The sequence below is a fragment of the Rhincodon typus genome, chromosome 29, assembly GCF_021869965.1.
Source record: "Rhincodon typus isolate 14 chromosome 29, sRhiTyp1.1, whole genome shotgun sequence".
Lineage (NCBI taxonomy): Eukaryota > Metazoa > Chordata > Chondrichthyes > Orectolobiformes > Rhincodontidae > Rhincodon > Rhincodon typus.
The window spans coordinates 16,159,799-16,181,238 of NC_063360.1; the positions used below are offsets into that span (position 1 = coordinate 16,159,799).

The 21,440-nt window shown below is 41.1% G+C and overlaps 1 protein-coding gene across 1 annotated transcript in view; it reads right to left on the reverse strand.

Annotated features, from left to right (window-relative positions):
• Positions 1 to 21,197, reverse strand: part of myo1f (myosin IF) — a 135,755-nt gene extending 114,558 nt beyond the window's left edge. The window contains exon 1 of the mRNA XM_020511023.2: positions 20,952 to 21,197. Coding sequence (XP_020366612.1) covers positions 20,952 to 20,954 — 3 coding nt within the window. The 5' untranslated portion in view covers positions 20,955 to 21,197. The remainder of the gene's footprint in view (positions 1 to 20,951) is intronic.
• Between the last annotated feature and the right edge of the window lie 243 nt (positions 21,198 to 21,440).

Sequence of the window (21,440 nt, forward strand, 5' to 3'; positions counted from 1 at the left end):
GTTAATGTATAATGTGAATAGTTATGGTCCCAATACTGACCCCTGTGGAACTCCACTGGTCACTGGCTACCATTCTGAAAATGGCCCCTTTAACCCCACCCTCTGTCATCTGCCAGTTAGCTGAACCTCTGTCCATGCTAGTACCTTTTGTCACATTTTGAAAATGCAATTTAAAGATGTCAACAGTACTGTGGCATTCTGATTGCTGGACTTGACGGAATGGCTTTCGGTGGTCAGGAAAAGAGCCATCTATCACAGGTAATCACTCCTGCCCTAGTAGTGTGGCCATGATGTTGCAATAGTGTTCACTTCATATTCACTTCACTTCATATTACCTTGCCAATTCATTTAAGCCAGTTTAGTAACATTCCAAAAGTGCCAGGCTGGGCACTTCTCCAACGGGAGGGATTCTAAACATCTTCCCTTGATATCCAATATCAATACCACCGTAATCACTAATCACTAATGTGAATTGAATAGAATGTTAATTTCAGAAAATTGGTTGAAATCAGTGGAGGTTGATTGAAACCCAACAGGCAATCACAAGAGGAGAAAAAGTCCCTGTATTGCTATGCTAATGAAAGAATTCTTGTGGATAGATACTTTTCATGAATCTGTTCAGAAAGTAATGATACAATGCTGGTATTTGAATCGAAGGTCAAGGACACTATCACTGTACCACAAGGGTCCTTAACATTAAGCGGGGTTTCTGAAGTTCTGGACTAATGAGATTACCAGAACACTACTGCCTAGATGTGTATTTTCTAATCAACCTGTTCAGAGGTGTTATTACACACCTTTGGTGCAGATGGGACTGGGCCTCTGGCTCTGAGGGAGGGACATTACCATTGCATCACAAGAGACCTAACTCCTTCAATAGACTAAACAACCAACAACAATTGACTTAAATAGTCTTATTTCCTTTAGACCTAAGCAGGATAAAGTGCAGCAAGACTCTGCCATTAGCCTCTGTAGATCTTTTGCTGTAACCTTAGTGGGATCATGCTCTTGATGGTCCTTTTCATTAGTACTTTACCAGGTTTGCTTTGGCCAGGCCTGCTTTCTTTTTCCATCTGGTGGTGTCCATTCTACTGCCATTCACATATCCAAGAGGTGAGTTATGTATCCTACCAGCATCAGTTGTCTCTCTGTCATGAAGAATTAAAGGCACCTTTGATCAGACCTCAGCATTGTTTATTGATTGTGTTATGAGGAGAGTGATGGTGGGTACAGACTTGGCATCCTATGAAAACATCATTGGTTGATGGACCTGGATTTCACAATAAAGATCACCTTGCTGAAGAATTGTGCATGCTCCAACAAATGACACTTAGTCTAGAAAGTCACTCTGCCAACTGAGAGAAGGTCAAGATAATGATGGACTAAACAGGAACAAGCCCCTTTCCCCATCACCATTGGGCAACAGTACATTGAAAACATCGACCATTTCCCCTACATAGAAAGCAATATCTCAAGAGAAGCTAATGTAGAGATTGACATCCACAGAAAAACCGGCTAACCAGCATTGAGCTTTTAGCAGCTCCACATGTTCTGAGCATCCAACACCCTTAACATGGTCATGAAGCAACGACACTACATGTCTATTGTTGTGCCAATCAAAATCTATGCCATCCAGACATAGAAGATAACAGCAATGCTGTCACATAAACTGGATATCTTTCACTAGACAACAAGGTGCAGAGCTGGATGAACACAACAGGCCAAGCAGCATCATAGGAGCAGAAAGGCTGACGTTTTGGGCCTAGACCCTTCATTCTGATGGATTCTCCAGCATCTGCAGTTCCTACTATCTCTATCTTTCACTTGAATTGCCTATGTAGGATCCTGGGAATCGCATGGCAAAACAACATCAGCAACGAACCAATAGCTCTTCAAGCACCTAAACAACCAATTCACATCCAGAAAAAGATTGTGTGTAATGAGTGCTCGAGAAGGTAGGTAGGAGATATGTTTTGTTTGGCTCCACTGCACAAAGAAGACAGAAGCTAAGCTTTGACAGGAAGAGTCCTATTGAACCAACTGAGGTGATTTCAGTTAAAGATAACTCCTAACTGATCTACAGCCATCTCAGATTCACCACCTCATGTGTAACTGTGTGACTTAATCAAAACTGTGTCAAAATTCACAGTAAATGTGACTTTGTGTGAGATTGTGTCAGTCATAATTCTTGGTCTCAGACCTTAAGAAAGAAGTAAGATGACCAAAACCCTTACACTTTGGCTGCTCATTAAACAGTTAGGGTTGCCAGCTAATCTTTTCTGGGGATTGCTCTTTGTTTCCTGTAATAAAATTTTCAAATCCCTCCTGTATTTTCCATAATCTTGGTAATGAACTGATTTTTGCTCCTGTCATTCATGATAAGCTTCCTTTCTCTATTTCAATTCAGTTTTTTATTTTCTTTGTCATCCAGCATACATTATCTTTAATGGTCTACTTTTACATTTCAAAGTAATATATGCTGGCTTATACCAACACTATTCATTCCTTAAATGTCTTTCATTGCTCCATCATTACCTTACTTTCCTATTGACTTTTCCAACCTATCTGAACTAACTCCTTTCTTGAACTACTGAAATCAACTGTTACCTGCCAAGCATATTAACCTTTGACGTTTTCAGGTCTCTTTCCATAAGTTCTCTAAACAGAACTATATTAGGGTTTATGTAAAAATAGCAGGTGCTGAAGAAACTCAAGAATCTTACAGCATCTGTGGAGATAGAAACAGAGTTAACATTTCTAGTTTGAAATGACTCTTCTTTAGAATGTCAGCACAACCTCACATTATCTCAGAGGGGTGCTGGTTCCCAGCCCATTTTGTTCTTCATCTTATTCGACACTTCAGCAAGAAACTTTTTTTCTTTCTTTTTGAAGTTAGGGAACTCAAGCTCCTAAACCTTACAGGCACTAACACCCCTCTGAATTCCTCATTCCCTCCCCTTTCCTCTGACTCCATCTCTTATCGTCATCCCAATTCTTGCCATGTTTTCACTAATAACCACTTCGTTGCTTTGCTGCTAAATGGCGTGCACTCTGTGAAAGACTTAGCTTTATCCCTTTAGACCCCTACCTCAATGAATCTCAGGCACGACACAATACTAAACTCTTCTTCCATTGGCTTCACCTCCATGATCACTTCTTTGGAGAGAACGCTCCCTGCTATACAGACTCTTTCACCTGTATCCAATACTGCTCTCCACCTGGATTTCTCCCCTTGGCCTTACACTTGATCTCTTCATTTATGTAATACCAATCCTTTGTTGTCTGGGCTTCCAGCTCATTTTGGTTGTTCATTTATAAAAAGCTAACATTGCGTTCCTCTCTGCATCTGAACTGCTGACGCGACATTGGCTACTTATTTCTTTGCTCCTATCTCCCACTCTGACCTGTCTCATTCTGAACTTCAACTCCATTCTCACACGTCTAACACTGACTCGTGGTCAAACTTGCTGATAATGGGGTAGCTACTGTTGTCTCGCATATAGACCCTTACGTTGCAGAAGTTTGAGTGCCAACTCTCAAACACCTCCTTCTATCCTGCCTGGATCCTGAACCCACCACTAAATTGCAAGCTGTTATTTCCAGGACTGTCATCAATCTTATCTCTTTTGGAGATCTCCCCTCCACTACTTCCCACCTCATGGTTCACAAACTCACACAGCCCACTTCTACCTCCTTTCCACAATTCACAAACAGGATGACCCTGGCAGACCCATAGTTTTAGCCTGTTCCCACCCAACTGAATTTATGTTTTTCCTACCTTGACTCTATTTTATTCTCCTTTGTTCAGTCTCTTCCCAACTTAAGTTCATGATTCTTTGGATGCTTCACAACTTCCAGTTTTCAGGCCCTAGCTGTCTTCTCTTCATGATGGGATGTGCAATCCCTCTAAATATCCACTCCCGACCCCCACACCGATCAGGTTGGTCTGAAGGCTTTTCACTTCTTCCTCAAAAAGTGGCCTGTCTAATATCTGTTCACTACCACCTTTTTCACATGGCTGAGCTTGTTTTCAACTTGAACAAATTCTACTTTAACTTGTCTCATTTTCTCCAAGTTAAAGATATGGCTGTGGTCACCGACATGGCTCTCAGGTATGCCTGTCTGTTTGAGGGGTGTGTGGTACATTCCTAGCTCCAGGCCTACTCGGGTCCTCACACACAACTCTTTCTCAGATACATTGATTATGTCACTTGTGCTGCCACCTGCTTTCGTCTGGAATTGGAAAGATTAATTTCCAACCTTCTCTCACCTTCACCTGGTCCACCTCTGACTCTTCTCTTTCCTTCTTTGACTTCTCTGTTTTCATTTCTGTGGCTGAGCTGTCCACAAATACCCACTACAAAAACTCCAACAATTATCTCGAATACACTTCCTCACGACCTGCCCCAGTGCAGGATTTTATTCTATTCTCCCAGTTTCTCCACCTACATGACATCTGTTCCCCTGATGCCATATTCTACCAGGGTGCCTTTGACATGACCTCTTTATTCGTCAAGCGAGGAATCCCCTCGACTGTGATTGACCATTTTCAACCTAACTCCAGAATGTCTGCTCTCATCCCTTTCCCTCCCTCACAGAACAATTGTAGGGTTCCCCTCTTCCTCACGTTGCACCCAATCAATCTCCGAATTCAAAGGATTACTCTCTGCCATCTCCAACAGGGTGTCACCCTTAAAACACATCTGATTTCCTCTACTGTCTACATTCTTCAGGGATTATTCTCTCCGTAACACCCTGGTCCACTCCTTCATCATTCCTAATGCCTCCTCACTCCCCAGTGGCACCTTCCAATAAAATGACTCTGAAGAAGAGTCATATTGAACTTGAAACAGTTTCGCTCTCTACAGATGCTGCCAGGCCCGCTGAAACTCTCCAGCATTTTCTGTTGTCATTTCAAATTTCCAGCATCCACACCATATAGCTTTTGTATGTTATGACTTAACCATGTTTTATACACTTCTACTTTATTGCTGTTTCCAATTGTTACAATAACATAAACCCATCCTTCAGTACATGCTTGCTTTCTTTATTTGAACTAATCATAAAAATTAATATCCATGTCTTTTGTATAATTTCTTCCAAAATTGAATAGTAGAATCTTATGGCTGTATTTTCACCAACTTTGACTTTTTTGACATTCACAGGATGTGTGTGACAGTGGCTAAGGTAACATTTATTGCCTCTAATTAACTGCTTTTTAGAAGGTAGTGGTGAGCTGCTTTGTTGAACTTCTGCAATCTATTTGGTGTAGACAAACCTACAATACCCTAAAGGAGGGAGTTCCAGGGTTCTGATCTAGTGATAGTGAAGGGACAGCTATACAGTCTCAAATCTGGATGATATCTGATTTGGAGGGAAGTTTATGGGTGGAAGTGTTTCCATGTACCTGCTGCCCTTTTCCTTCCAGATGGTAGAGTTTGCAAGTATGGAAGGTGCTGACCAAGTGGCCTTGGTGAGTTGATGGATGCGACTTACTAGATATTACATACTGTGTCATGTCTGTCAATGGCAGAGAGAGTTAATGTTGAATTTGTTAGATGGGATGTCAATCAAGTAAGTTGCATTGACCTTGATGGTATCTACCTTCCTGAGTGTTGTTGGAGCTGCACTCATCCAGGTAAGTGGAGAATATTTCGCCACTATGTGACTAGTAGAAGGTGGACAGGCTTTAGAGAGTCAGGTGCTCAGTTACTTGTCACAGCAGTTAAATTGTTCTGTCTCTTTAGCAATCCAAAATCAATCCCATTATCACTCTTTCTAAAGCCTTTTGGCCCTCATCTTTCTCCTCTCTGTAATGATATTAATCCTTGCATTAGATTTGATGAAGTTTATCACATCTGTACACTTTGCCGGTTTTGCTGAATACACGTCTTGGCTCATATGATGCTGCACATTTGAACGTAATGGTTCTTCGATCAGATTTTTTTCTCCAAACATATACTTTATTCATAAAATTTACAAAAGTACTTCAAATGATTTTTCCAAGTTAGCTCCAACACTCCCTGGTGTTGCGATCTAGCCATGTTGGCACTGAATGCTCCATTCAGTTGGACTGTGCTGTACCACTTGTCCCTTTTGGGAAAACATGTGCAGTAGGACAGTGCTTTAAACAGATAGTTGAGGCGCAACTGAATGTCTCCTGTCTGGGCATCTAGTGCTGATGTTCCAGGCACTCCATTATTGTGGTCACTGTCTGATTCTTATCTTCTTTTTATTCTTTCTGGGCATATTGCCATTTTTGGCAAGATCAATATTTGCTGTCCATTCCGAATTCTCCTTGAGTAGGTGATGCGGATTTACTTATTCACCTTCTTAAACCGCTAATGTTAATCTGGCGCAGGTGAAACCTACAATGTTACAATCATGTGGATAAGGAGCAGGAATAGGTCATTCCACACCTTGAGCCTGCTCCACCATTTACTAAGAGTATGGACGTTGTTCTTGTTACTTTCAGATGAGGCTTCTTTCCCACCTGCAATGATTATCATTTTTGAAAAGCAAAGTTCTGGATCATACAGCAGATAATGTTAATCCTAGAAACCTTAATTCTGGTGAGACATGCAAAATGTCAGATGTAAACAGACAGTTGGGCCTAAGTTTTCCTCCAAAACAGGATTACTGGTGGAAGGGGCATGGAACAGCACTTAAACCCATTACTGTTGTCTGGCTTTATTTTTCTTGGTATCCTGAATCAAAAATTCTGATTAGACAGTCAGTATTATTTGTCATTGCTATTGATAGCCTCTGGGTAAGAAGTAATTCTAGTGCTGCTGTAGTTCAGTGGCTGCAACACTGACAGGGTCAGGACAACTAAGTTATTTGTGCAACATCTACTAACTTTGTACATAAGTCTGGGAGTGATTCTTCAGTTCACTGAGTTCCTGACATTTCTAACTTTTGCTTCAAGAAGTACCGTTAACTACAATCAGTCAAGGAGTCATTATACCTATGGCAGTAATGACAGAAGGCCTTTAGAGGTTAGGGCACAGAAGTGGAAGAAGATGATATCAGCAATGCTATCTGCAGCCAGTCAATGTTGCAAAAACTTCAGCAACTTAGCTAAGGTACAGGGAGTAATTATAACTTCAACCAATGCAAGTAAATGACACAGTTCCAATTTTAACCTGGATCACTCTCCCTCTCTCTGTTCCACACCACGCACTACTTCTGAAAAACTACCCCAAGAACTCAATAACTCTTTCACTGCCTTCCTATGCAATTATTCTTTCACTTATTGCCAAACATGCAGGTTAGGGGTAGAGAGTCATAAGTGTAGGAGTTCATATACCTGTTCTTATTTTTCACAAAGGAATACTTGTTTGGCAGGAAGAAGATGCATTTATACTTTCTGCTTTAAAGAGAAAACTGCAGAAAATCAGTCACAGAGAGTGTTATTCTGTCTCCGGGCTGGTATGGATCTCACCTTGACGAGACATCCTCAAAATAACGTTATCATATCATAATGTGTGACCTGAAGATATTAGGTTGCAGTCTCCATCTTCTTGGGGCCACTTGAAGCATAATACACTAATGGAAGCGTTTGTAACTGAATAGCTTAGCATTAGCCTGGATACTGAAGTGCCTGTGATTCAAACATATATGTATATGACAGAAGTGTTTAAAAAGGTCTATTGAACCTTTCAGCATTACATTACCCACATTCCATTCTTATGAAAGTTAGCATTAGTATCGCCTCATCAGCTACAAATAATCTGCTGAAGGTAAAAAACTCATGACCATAGAAACCGATCAAAAGAAAGTCTGTAGTGCAATAGTCTCTCTCTTGCTGTGAGAAGGAAGCTGTGCTACTATTGATCAGGGAGTGGGATGGGAGATGTTACTTGCAGGATGACCAGGAGCTTTTGAGCAAATAATATTTCTTCAGTTCCTGTAGCTGTGCTGAAATTTCCTCTCAAGCTGAAATTTCCTCTCCAACTGAATCAAGCTTGCAATGTAATTTTAAAGTGCTGTGACTGTTGTCCATGCTAATCACCCCTTATTTTCTGTGTTCTTTAGGAGAATCCAATTGACAATAGTGAAGAGAAAGAATTCCAAAAATGCTGACTGGCCCACTTCCTTGTCTTGTCATTATGTCCCATTACAAAAGAAAGAAATCCATGTTCAAACACTGTTATTGGTGTGACAGCACATGTAGCAGATGACAGTTTAAATGGAAGACAGAGCAGGGCAGTGGGATTGATATTTCATTGTTTTCGTGAGGAGCCAGTATAGATCTATTGAGCTGAGTGACCACTTTCCACGCTGTAAACCTTTGCCACTCTTAACACTAGTTACAAGTTCAGCCCTGTTGTGCTGTTGTGTCTGCAGCCCAGAGCAGAGACCTGCTGAGTCTTTGCTGTCATCCGTGCTGGGTTACAGAGTAGATATGCTGTCTCTCTGAGTTTCCAAGATGTCAATGTAAATATTTGATCCGCTGTCACACTGACCAGTGACTGAGGATGATAGTCCAGTAATAAGTGTCTGATGTGCAATTCTGGCCTCTAAATATCTTCAGGCCCAAAGACACTTGGAGGAGTGTACAACAGGTGAAGAGAACAGTGAAGCAGGTGGGGACAAGTATGCAGCAGCTTAGGATCACCGTAAAGCAGACCAGGGCATATATGCCATAGAACGAAATCACCTTAAAGCAGACTAGGATCAATGTGAGGCAGGTCGGTAGGAGTGTGAAGCGGGTCAGGATCACAGTGAAGCAGACCGGGATTACTATCACAATCCTTTCACTCTCTGCAGTTCGCATCCCATTCCTTATAGGAACTGAAAGACATTCTGTTTGCCCTGTGTTACCATAGTTGCAAGAAGTATCATTAGCTGCAGTAGCTCCAGTTCCAGGTGTCAGAGCTTGGGCAGCAGTTGGCATTACTGCAGTGTATCAGGAAGTTGAGGGAATTTTAGATTGCATGAAGAGTACCCAGGGAGAAAGGGAACGGTTAATCACCAGGCAGTAAAAAAAGAAATAGACAGATGTGCAGGAGTCTCCTGACTGAATCTGTCTCCAATCAGAATTCAGTTCTGACCACTAATGAAAGTGATGGCTCATCTGGGGAGTGCAACCAGAACATTACTGAACATCTGTAAAACACCCTGAAGGAGTTGGTTGAAGGGCAAGCAGTTATCTTCCACATGATCACCAATGGCACAGATAGAAGGGTTTGGTCGTGCAGTCAGACTTTAGGGAGGTAAGCAAGAAATTGGCAAACAGGACCTCCAATGTAGCTAATTACAGGCCAGTTAATTTAATCTTGTTGCTATGGAAATTTTTAGATGTGATGACTTTGGACAAAATTAATGGTCATGGGCAAATGCGAGTTAATTAAAGCAAGAAAGTGTGGGCAAATCATGGTCAACTAACTTGCTTGTGTTTTTTTTGATTAGGCAACTGTGAGGGTTGAGAAGGTAATGCTGTTGATATGATGTACACGGGTGTTCAAAAGGCATTTGATAAATGCCACAACACCGAATCATGGGCAAAGTTAGTGTTCTTGGAATAAAACGGAAAGTAAGAATATAGATGAATAATTTTACGAGTGATTAAGATAGTGGTTATTTTCCATACTGAAGGAAGGCTTAGATTGAAGTTCCCAAGGAATCAACGTTCGCACCCCTGCTTTATTTGATCTATATTCATGATATAAGACCTTAGTTTTCAGGGCACAACTTCAAAATTTGCAAATGATATGAAATTTGAAGACATTGTGAAGCATGAGGAAAATAGTGTAGAACTTCAAAAGGAGACAGGATGGTGGAATGGATGGACAAGTGACAGATAAAGTTCGATGCAGAGGCATGTGCAATGATTGACTTTGGTAGGAGGAATGTAGAGTATTACGATTGTAGTATTGATATTCGACTTCCATAATTTGACTTAAATACCTGCGATTTTCACAGACTGACAATGGTTTTTAAAAAAGAGACTTCTGGCTTGAAATGACTGCTGTGGTCGTCTGACAGGCCCAGGCAGTCCCCATTGGGTATATGAACACAGCTTTACCAGAATTACTAGTTTAATCAAGAGGCACTGAAATTCAGTGATACATCAAGGAATTTGCATCTCCTGTTTTACTCACACTTGCATGATAAATTCACTTTTGACAGATAGAAAGTTGCTGAAAGCTATCCAGTTTGGAATAAACAAAAAGAACCCGAAAAATAACTGTATGTCAATGGCAGTCTTTGAGCAACAAAGGAGAGAGATAGCAACCTAGACCAATAACTGTTTATAGTTTACCGGTTTGTGGTTGTTTTCTCCCTGCCACTTTCAACCCAAAAAAGCAATGCCCAGTGAAAAAACAACTTGGAACAACAACTATTCACTGAGATTGTAAGAGCTAGAATGTTTGTCACTACTGAAAAACAAGGCAGCATCTGAACTATTGGTACTTACTTTTAAAATCTAACACCTCAAGGACTCTATGCAGCAATCTTTACCTTCCTGTCAGTATAGACACCCTCCATCCTTTAAAACTTATTACCTGTGTTTGTGCATGTGTTTGGTGTCACATTTTTATTATTACTTTTGGAGTTGGGGATTTAAAAAAGTTCTTTTTGTCTTTCAAGTAATTCTGGAATTGGCTCCTTCATTTTGATCTAGTTAATTAAGGTTTACTTGAACTTTGATAAAAGTGTACATTTTTAAAAATAAAATCTTGCAATCAAATGAAAGGGGATAAAACGAGGAGAGTCGATCTATGACTCCTCCTCATCTGGTATAACAAGAGAGGTACCATTCTAAAGGAATAAAGGAACAGAGGGAGCTGGGTGTGTATGTGTCTCAGTCATCGAAGGTGGCTGGAAATATTGAGACAAGTTGCAGTAAATAAGGCAAACTGCATTCTGAGCTTTATCAATAGGGACATAGAGCACTGAAGCAAGGTAATTATGTTAAACCTACATGGAAGTCTGGTGCAACTACAACTGCAACCAGTTTTCAGCACTAAACTTCGGGAAGGATTGGAATATATGTGTGGATCATTCAGCTCATTGAGCCATTCGTTTAGATCATGGCTGATCTTCTACCCCAATATCACTTCTCTGCGCCATCTCCTTAATTCATTAATAATATGAAAGCATTAGAGAGGGTACAGAAAAGATTCTTGAGAATGATTCCAGGTATGAGGAACTCCGGTTATGTAAAAAATTGGATAAATTGGGATCGCTTGCGTGAGAGAAGAAAATGTGGAAAGGAGATCTGATAGAAGTATTCAAAATTGCATGCTGGGGTGGGGATCTAAACAGAGGAGGAAGAAATTGTACCCACTGGGCGGAAAGTTTGAGATCCAAAAGTCAAAAATTTAAGGTAACTGTCAAAAGAAGTACTGGCATCATGAGATGAAACTTCTTCTATGCACTTACTGAGAGTGTGAGGGAGGCAGGGTCAAATGAGGCTTTCAGAGAGAATTGGATTATTACCTGAAAATGGACACATTTGCTGCACTGTGTGGGCAAGGCATTGGAGTGGCACTAGATGTACTGCTTCTTGGAGAGCCAGCACAGACACAATGGGCTCAATGACCACTGTGCTGCAACCATTCCATGATACTGTAAGATTCATGTCCCTCTAATGGTAGGTGTGTCTTGAGCTTCCTAGACCCTAAGCCCTGGAAATCCCCAATAAATCCGTCCCTTAGTCCTTTCTTAAAATCTACCCTTTTGAGAAAGATTTTAGCAACCTGTCCTAATGGCTCTTTTGGTAGCTTCGTCTCACATTATGACTGTTGGTATTGCTGAAAGCATCTTCAAAGTTTCATAATGGCAAAGGCACTATATAAAAACAAATTATTTTTGAATCATGATATTGCCTATTAGGACAGTGTCATGCAGGTGCCTTCTTGCGAAAACTTTCAGATGCGTGGAATTGGGTTGCTCAGACAAGTTATTTACTTGATGTGGTAAGAAATTGATTGGATGACATGTTCCCTATTAGTGTCTGGAAGAAAAGTAGCGTCATTGATTTTAAGACTCACAGTCACTTTTATTGCCATTGTCAGTCCAGTTAGCTGTGGCTCAAGTGGGCTCCAAGTCCAAGGTACAGTAATAGTCACAGCTCTGTAACTTTCAGTGGAAATGCAGTCTTCCTAAGGGGTGTCAATTTCAAGGAGAAAACAAAGCTGACTATTCCTGCTCAGATGGTGGTCTAGGTACCTGCGATCTTTTTTGTTTTTTTTTTAATTGAAAGCTGTGGGCATATTGAATGCTGTAGAATCTCATAAGGATTTTCTACTAAAAAAATCACTGAATATTTTTGTTTCAACTTTAGACTAGAATCTCCCTTGTATAAAATTTTGATACATTTCCTGTCCTCTGTTTGGAGTTAGGACATCTTAAAATTAATGCTGCTTCTTGTAGACACAGCTCAGTTTGCTTACTAAATGGTGATAACTTCAACAGAATAAAATAAATATAGTTAAATATAGCCCTTGAATCAGCCATTGTTTTAAATTCTTGGAAATTAAGACTTACTGCATTTTTGCTGCTCCAGCCAGCTCCAGGGTGTACAGCAGTAAAATTATAATGTGCGCTTAGATTATGAGTATCACTTGAATGGAAAGCCACTGCTTACAATTCACTTCTGCAAACTTTCTATCTTGGGTCCTTCAATTAGCAAAGCAGGGTCCAAATCTATTTTTCTTTAAGTTCAATAAAATTAGTTAGCTACACACAAGCCTTTGATCAATGCAACACTTTGTGCAGCCTATTAATTTTATATAATCCCAGGCAGTAAGAACATTCTAAATAAAAAACTTCTAACATTGGATTAATGAAAGGGACTTGTTTGTGGATTATTAGGATTTACAACATTGTTATAATAAGATATAAAAGAACAACTTCAAATCTGAAACAAAAATAGAACATACTACAAAGGAATAGCAGAACACAACAATTTTGAAAGATCAGAACGGATCTTTTTACAGATGTTGGACAAGCCTGACATATATTTCTATCCTTATAATTAAAAAAATGTCTGTGAATCAAAAATTGCTCCTCAAGCAAAGTCTCTTTGGGTAAATTAACGTCAAATGCACACTAAACATGTAAGTGGATCTACAGTACATTGTCAGCTACTTAGGTTGAGCTCTACATTGAGGATGGGAGTTTATAATGGAAAGGATGACACTTATTGTCAGCACATGAGAAATCTGCCCATGTGCCCACATTATTACAGGTTGACAATGGGGGAAATACCTTAACACTGATTAAAACAGAGAAAGCCTACCCTATCACGTGTTAATGAATACTTCTGGTACAATTCTTATTTTACACCCTTTTGTTCACAATGGCATTGCATCAAGCATTGGTGTTGTTATGGATTTTTTTTAATCACCATTAATAAATGTGGGGCACCTTGGTGGCTCAGTGGTTACCACCGTTGTTTTAATGCACCAGGGACCTGTATTTGATTCCAGCTCAGGTGACTGTGTGGAGATTGCACATTCTCCTGTGTCTGTGTGCTCTGGTTTCCTCCCACAGTACAAAGATGTACAGGTTAGATGGATTGGCCATGGGAAATGCAGAGTTACAGGGATAGGGTAGGGGGCCTGGGTCTGGGTGGGATACTCTTCAGAGGGTCAGTGTGGACTTGATGGGCCGAATGACCTGCTTCCATACTGTAGGGATTCTATGAGTCTACATTAGTAATACTGTGCACTTGTGATGCAGTAGCTATGGCATGAATCTTTTATTCCTGTTCCTGTCAATTTTTGAATTTATTTCGTACCATGACAATGACTAGTCCTGCCCTCTGATCCTTGTAGAATCATAAAGTGGCAGGGTGCAATTTGAGAGGAAGCACAGCCCTCTGCATGGAGGATTACATTATATTGCTGAACAGTTAGTGTAGCAAATTCAGCAAAGCATGGGCATTCCCTTACCAAACCATTGATATAAGGTACCAAAGACAGCTAGAAGGAAAGTATTGCAATAAATGGGCTGTGTCAATGAATGCCAGAGCATGCTGCAACTATACAGCGCTGAAGAAATTCAGTGACACTATCAGCAGGAGAAAGGTAAGCAGCTGCACAGTTGTGTTTATATCTGAGCTGTAGCAAGTAACAGAAAACTGCTTCAACATCACATCCTCATTAAATAAGTCTCAATTAGTCTCCGATATCCATTACCTCGTAGGCGTGCCTTCCACCAAATTCCATTTTCCCACCCAGCTTCCTTCAACACATTCAGGAAAACAATAGTCTGGCATCCTTCCCATCAGAGATGCTATCCAAAAAGTGCCCTTACAATCTGAGTGTTTTCCATCACACATGTGGTACAGTGCTTTTGCTGCCTATTTTTGTCCAGGAAAAACCTGTGTTCACAATAGGAGGGAGTGGACCTGAACAACAGTAGGCTTGCAACAACATATGAGATGACGGCACATGAAGATATGCCTTGTAGGTACAGTTGTCCTACAGGGAGCTGGAGTTGGGTATGCGGGAGGCCCTCTACTCCCTGGTTATACCCAGAAACACTGACATACAAAATGATGCACTTGTATTGCTTATCATGCATAAATCTGAACTCCTTTTCCTAGCAGTTGCCTCTTTTTGTCTTTGCTGGTGCGGCTAAAAAAAAGCATGCAGTGCCACTGAGGAGCAGCCCCAAAACACAATCGGGTTGGAATGGGACTTCATCATTAGACAAGTTGATCCAAAGCCACCAGCATTGGCTGAATGTGGAAGGCTATTCTGCTTCCACTTCTGCTTTAGTTGTGTCTATTTTAAAACTTCAAATAGTTTCAGCTCCATTATTGGTGCAAAAAGGTTGCTCACACACATGACTACCAGGGACTGTAGAATTGCAGGTTTCCAGCAGGATCTGTGTAGAATCTCAAATGGAGAAGGCTGTTGTCTCTCATGATGGGGGAGGCTATTACTAGTGAAGACCTCCTACAGCATCATGTCAAGCCCTCTCCACACACAGCCACTGCCAACTGATGAGTTTATAGTAGCCAGAATGCAAGCTGAGTCAGGCTGAACCTATCTCAGTAAAAGTGCTACAGACTGATATATGCATTCCAGAGAATCAAGCTAAGATGAAGAGCCTATCCTAGTCCTCTATCCTAGTTGCCTCTTCTGGAGAAACTAATATTAGCCATGTTCAGGGCTCTTGCCAAAGTGCCTCCTCATTGGATAACTTAGCAGAGCATTTATTGTAGAGAAGGGGCAACCATATGGTATTAAGCATTAGTCAAAGTGACACATTAAATATTTGGACAATGATGAGGTCAGGAAACATAATTGTTGAGTATCGACTGTCACATTTTTCCGGGGAACTGGTGAAATGACAGCAGACAAAATGCAGTATCTTCCTGAAACAGGAGAATGAGCCAGCAAGTGCTGCATTATTCACTTCATGTATCAACGGATAAGGTTACCACATTGCTGTAGTGATGTGAAGCAAGGCCATTACATTGGCCCTGGTAATGGAGTCTTCATAACTTTTTTTAGTAGTCACTGTGGAGCTATCTTCTCTGCTGCTTATTCTTTGATTTCAACAGTAAGAAATCGGCTCTTAATCTACATTGCATTTTCTCTAGAGTATCATTCAGAATGCAGCCTACACAATTAAGCAGGCTCATATTGTAGCAACATCCCTGACCTATTGAACACTGGGTGGATTCTCTATCACTTGTTGGTGCTTGTGATGTACTGAAGTGTTTTTGTCAGGGAATCACCAAGTCACCAGGTCAGTCAGCAGTAAGCACCCTTGATAGCCAACAACAGTACCTTTATATTGTCAGTGTAGAGGGTGGAATGCCCACCCCGGGTGTAAGGATAGACAGCAAAGTGGAAGTCAACCAGAATTTTGAACATATTAGTAGCCGAATGCACACACACTGCACAGACTCACTCTTTATTTCACACGGGTTTTGCACCGTAAACCTAGGTACACTTCAGATCTGAAACTCAGGAAATCACCGCTCTAATGGGTTCTGATTTTTTGGCATTTTACTCAGTACCTAATTTAATTCTATTTTGCAAACAATAACCTATCCTGGGAGGTTATAAATATTTCAATCCTACAATATACCGAAGTTGCTATTTAGATTGCATATTGTATATTTGGTTTTGCTGTTCTGTGTAATTTTCCTATTGGCTTTGGGACCCTGACGTTAGGACTACATGGGTGTCCTGGGCTCGCATTTGCAAGAAGTTAGAACAGATAAGCTATTTACCCCGAAGTAGCTCAGCCTCCTATTTAGCTATCTCCATCATCCAATTAAGTAATAAGGTTTTTGAATCAGTAGGGGCCACTGAAGGCCACCAAACATTGAAAAGTTGGTGCAGAGATGGGTGCTGCTGAAAGGGCACCTCCTTTCTGATTGTCAAATGCAAAATAGGGCTGTAAGAAGATCAAAGGTTTTATGGTGTGAGACAGGAGATGGAAAGCCCACAATAGTAATGGGTTTTTGAAGAAGGTGAAGAAGGGTCCTGACCTGAAATGTCAACTTTCCTGTTCCTCTGATGCTGCCTGGCCTACTGTGTTCCTCCAGCTCCACACTGTGTTGTCTCTGACTCCAGCATCTGCAGTTCTTGCTATCTTCAACAGTAATGTGTCACCAGTGTGTTTGAGGCTATTTATTAGTTCACTTCCTTCTTCCTCAGTGAAAGGAGCCTTTGGCTCTGATAATCCTCTAGACTACAGCAGGGAGGCTGCCTCCATCAAGTTTGGCAGTCTCTAAAGATGGCAGTGGTGCACTTGGACACTGACAAAATGCTGACCAACCCTGAAAAGTGAGCAGAGGACTTTGAAAATTTGCACAGGGATATAGACAGTTTAAGTGAGTGGGAAAAGGTCTGGCAGATGGGATTCACCCATTTTGGTAAGAATAACAGTAAAAGGGACTATTACTCAAATGGTTAAAAAATTGCAGCTTGCTGTGTGCAGAAGGACCTGGGTGTCCTTGTGCATGAATCTTAGAAGCTTGGTTTTCAGATGCAACAGCTATTTAAGCAGACAAATGGAATGTTGTCCTTCATTGTTGGAGGGATGGAGTTTAAAAGCAGGGAGGTTATGTTGCAGCTGTATAGGGTGCTGGTGAGGCCACACCTGGGGTACTGGGTGCAGTTTTGGTCTCCTTCCTTGAGAAAGGATGTATGGGCACTGGAGGGTGTGCAGAGGAAATTCACAAGGTTGATTCCAGAATTGAGAGAGTTGGTTTATGAGGAGACACTGAGCAGACTGGGATTATATTCGTTGGAATTTAGAAGGATGAGGGTGGATCTAATAGAAACATATAAAATTATGAAGGGAATAGACAAGATGGAAGCAGAGAGGTTGTTTCCACTGGCAGGTGAAAGTAGAACAAGAGGGCATAGCCTCAAAATTAGTGGGACCAGATTTAGGACTGAATTGAGGAGGAACTTCTTCATCCAAAGGGTTGTGAATCTGTGGAATTCCCTGCCCAGTGAAGTAGTTGAGGCTTCCTGATTGAATGTTCTTAAAGCTAAGACAGATTTTTTTGGAACAGTAAAGGAATTAAGGGTGATGGTGAGAGGGTGGGTAAGTGGAGCTGAGTCTATGAAAAGATCAGCCATGATCTTACTGAATGGTGGAGCAGGCTCAAAGGGCCAGATGGTCTACTCCTGCTCCTGGTTCTTATGTTCTTATGAAAATTGCCCCTAATAGGGATCTAACGATTCCAATTGGCTTCCTACACGTGTAGTGTGGACAGCATATCCAGGGGCTATCTTCTCTGGGGAAAGCTCTCTGGCTGTGGAAATACCTTGAGAAACCATCCTCAAGTGGCTCCTCAAATATTTTCCCAGAACACCCCACCACCTCCCAACATTAAGCCCATCACCACTGGCTAGCAAAATTCTGACCATAGTTAAACCTAAAGCCTCACACTACCACCACAGGACAGAATTTCAGATGCAGACAATATCCACAGTTGTACCTACTGCATCATATAATGCACTCAGAAGGAAATGTATCTTACTTTAACATGGAAAACCATGTGAGATCCACTAGCAAAACATTACTTCAAGCTGTAAAGACTTCACGACAACTTGAATGTGACTGCGTGATTCAGTAGTGTCCAATGAGTCAGACATTTATGGATTCAAGTTCTAGTGCAGCAATATTGAGGGACAGGCCCAGGTCTTTTGTTGGCTCCAATGCTAGGTGCATTGCTGCTGCCTGCAGTATCTTCTCTGCTCCAATTATATTATGCATTTTCAGCGAGGTATACCCTGACGCTGGCTGTAGCTGACATGGGCCAATGCAACTTCTCCAAATGAAGGCTAGTGAGGTTAGACAACAAAGAGAGACCTTTCCTTTTAGCAGTAATGCTGTATTCAGGAGAGTTTTTAATGGGCATGTCCATCAATGACTGAGTGAGGTCATCTGGTTGGGGGTAGATTGGTTAGCTTCTAGGGTAATTAGGTTGGATCAGCGGGTATGTGGGTCATGGGGATAGTTGGGTTGGGTGGGGTGGGAAGGCAGTTGGGTCAGTTCAAGTCAAATTGGTTGATTGGGATCAGGGATCATTTGCAGTGCTCACTTCAGCCACATTGGTTAATGTCCGAGTTGCACCAGAGATTAAAGTGTGTAATGTTTTGAGTGCAATTCTCACACTCTGGCTTCTATGCTGAACTCAGTGTCAGAAATTTTTGTGAAGAGTCATGGGCTGTGCAAATCAGCTTGCTGGAAGTTTAAACTTCCAGAGCAATTACTGCACCCGTATATGTGTCGGTACTTCTGCAAGGTCCTGATGGACAAGACGGTACAGATTTCATTGCTCTGGACAGCTAAAGATTCATGCTTGGTTGTAAAGTTCCTTTCTGTTATATTTGTTCACAGGATGTGGGTGTTGCTGATTAGGTGAGCATTTATTGCCCTACCCTCATTGTCCAGAGACATTTAAAAATGGACCACATTGATGTGGATCGGGAGTCACATGTAGGCCAGGCCAGGTAATGATGGCAGATTTCTTTCCCTAAAGAATCAAGTAGATTTTTACAACAATTGACAATGGTTACCATAAGACCATAAGACATAGGAGCAGAAATTAAGCCATTCGGCCCATCGAGTCTGCTCCACTATTCAATCATGGCTGATAAGTTCCTCAACCCCATTCTCCCGCTTTCTCCCTGTAACCCTTGATCCCCTCAATAATCAAAAACCTGTCTATCTCAGTCTTAAGTGTACTCAATAACCTGGCCTCCACAGCCTTCTGTGGCAGTGAATTCCATAGATTCACCACTCTCTGGCTGAAGAAATTTCTCCTTACCTCCGTTCTAAAAGGTCTTCTCTTTACTCTAAGGCTGTGCCCTCGGGTCCTAGTCTCTCCTACCAATGGAAGCATCTTCCCAACATCCACTCTGTCCAGGTCATTCATGGTTACATGGTTGTGGTTGTGACTGGGCTAGTTTATTATTTAATTCAAATTTTGCCATTTACCATGGCTCCAGATTGCTGGTTACATGTTTAGTTGGTTACAACTAAACAGCACATGGACTGCATTGGTTCAAGAAGGCAGCTCACCATCACTTTCTCAAGGGCAACATGGATGGACAATAAATGCTGGTCCAGCCAATGTCACCCACATGCCATGAGTGGATTTTAAAAAATGATCCCCATACACCAATCTCCTTATGTCCTGGCTAACTTACTCCTCAGCCAACACCACCAGACTAACTGGTTATTTCTGCTTGTTACACCTTACTGAGTGCAAATTAGTTGCATTCACTTTAAAAGACATTTATTGGCTATGAAACATGTTGTTAGAGGATGTGTAAAGTATTGTCTAACAGCAAAGTTGTTCTTTAAGCATCCTTTTATCTTAATTTGGAAGTTTATCTGTGAAAATAAATCACTTCAATACCCATCTATAACAATCCTCCTTGTGTCTGTCCCTGATTAATCCATTGTAAATCAGAGGTAAAAGTTTGTTCACCTGGATTGAATTATGTGTCTATTTTCAGTGAACAATGTTTAGCTGAAGAAACCTCATTTGGAATAAAGGCCAGTCAATATCAGCAAAGCAAAAACTTCTAGGAAATACCACAACTGAACTCTAACTCATTCTTTTGGAGTTATCTTTTAATCGTAAAGCTTTAAAAAAAAAGAATCACGCTCAGATTACTGTTGGTGATGGCGCAAAGAAATGAGACTTGAAAAACAAGCAGATAGAGGAAGGTCAGACTTTAGTGCAAAGTGCTGCACTGTTATTACAGGGAACTATAGTTCGATTCCCCTATTCTATCTTTAATCTTTTTCCACAAAAAGGACAAAATATACAGAGACCAGAATTGGACAAATTGTCTTATTTGGAAGGTGGATGCTTAAAAAAAATCTAACAGCATAAAGCTAATCAGCTGAAACGCGAAACTGATAGTGCTAACATAAATGAAATTCTTGTCTGACACCCTCCAGAAAAGAAACATGAATTTAACACTTGGATGTGTGTCTGGTTCCCATTCCCCCCTCTTCCCGCACAACTGCCCTCTTCCTGATTTTGGCTTTAAAACAAAAAGAAATTTACCCGGATTTTAAGCAGTGTGATATATAGCTCGAGCATTTTATATATTGGAGGGGTAAAGGTAAATTCTTGTGCCGACCAAATCACACTTTACACATAACAGTGGCAACCGCCAGAACAAACGCCTGGAAATTCACTAAATGCTGCGGACCAACCGAGATTGTGCGGCACTGCTACAGCGGCACAGACTAGATCCACCAACGGTCAGAGTTAAAATGCAAACGGTGAAACACTGTCTTCTCTGAAGTGTCAGACAGCTACTTTGATGACAGGAAACTCCATACTCGCAGAAACCTGCCCAGTCTAACAGAATTTCTATCAGATTTAAGAGTGGAATCGGTTTGATTAGATCACACCCAACTGACATTTTAACATTTCGGTAAACAGGGCTTTGCTACAAACTACTAAACAGAATAACAAAAGAAGCACTCACCATTTTACCGTAATAATTGATTCACTTCCCTTCTGGTGACCGTATTGTAGTCTCCTAATTTGGAGATTGTTCCACAATCCACTTCTAAGGTCTGTTTAAATCAGCATTTTATTCTTAAACAGTCATCTCATCATTTCTGGTAGCGGAGTACCTGCTAGCGGGCTGGTTATTTGTGCAGTATACTGCAGTGCGCTGTTCCTTTCTGACTTCCTCGTTTTTGATATATGCAGTTATCCATTAGCAGATGATTGGTAGTTGAAGGGGCACTTTCAAAAGAACTAGATGCTGACACAAAAAATGCAGTTCTAATGATAGACAAACGAATAAACTAAAATGTTATGGTATATGTAAAACGCAAGGGATCATTTACGAGAGCAGAAGGTCGACTCATGTTTGGAGGTTTTGCAGGTTTTAATTGCCGTGCGAACTTCTGAAAGATACAACAAGTTCTCACGTTCTGTACATTTCACAAAAGGCAAGTGTTCCAAG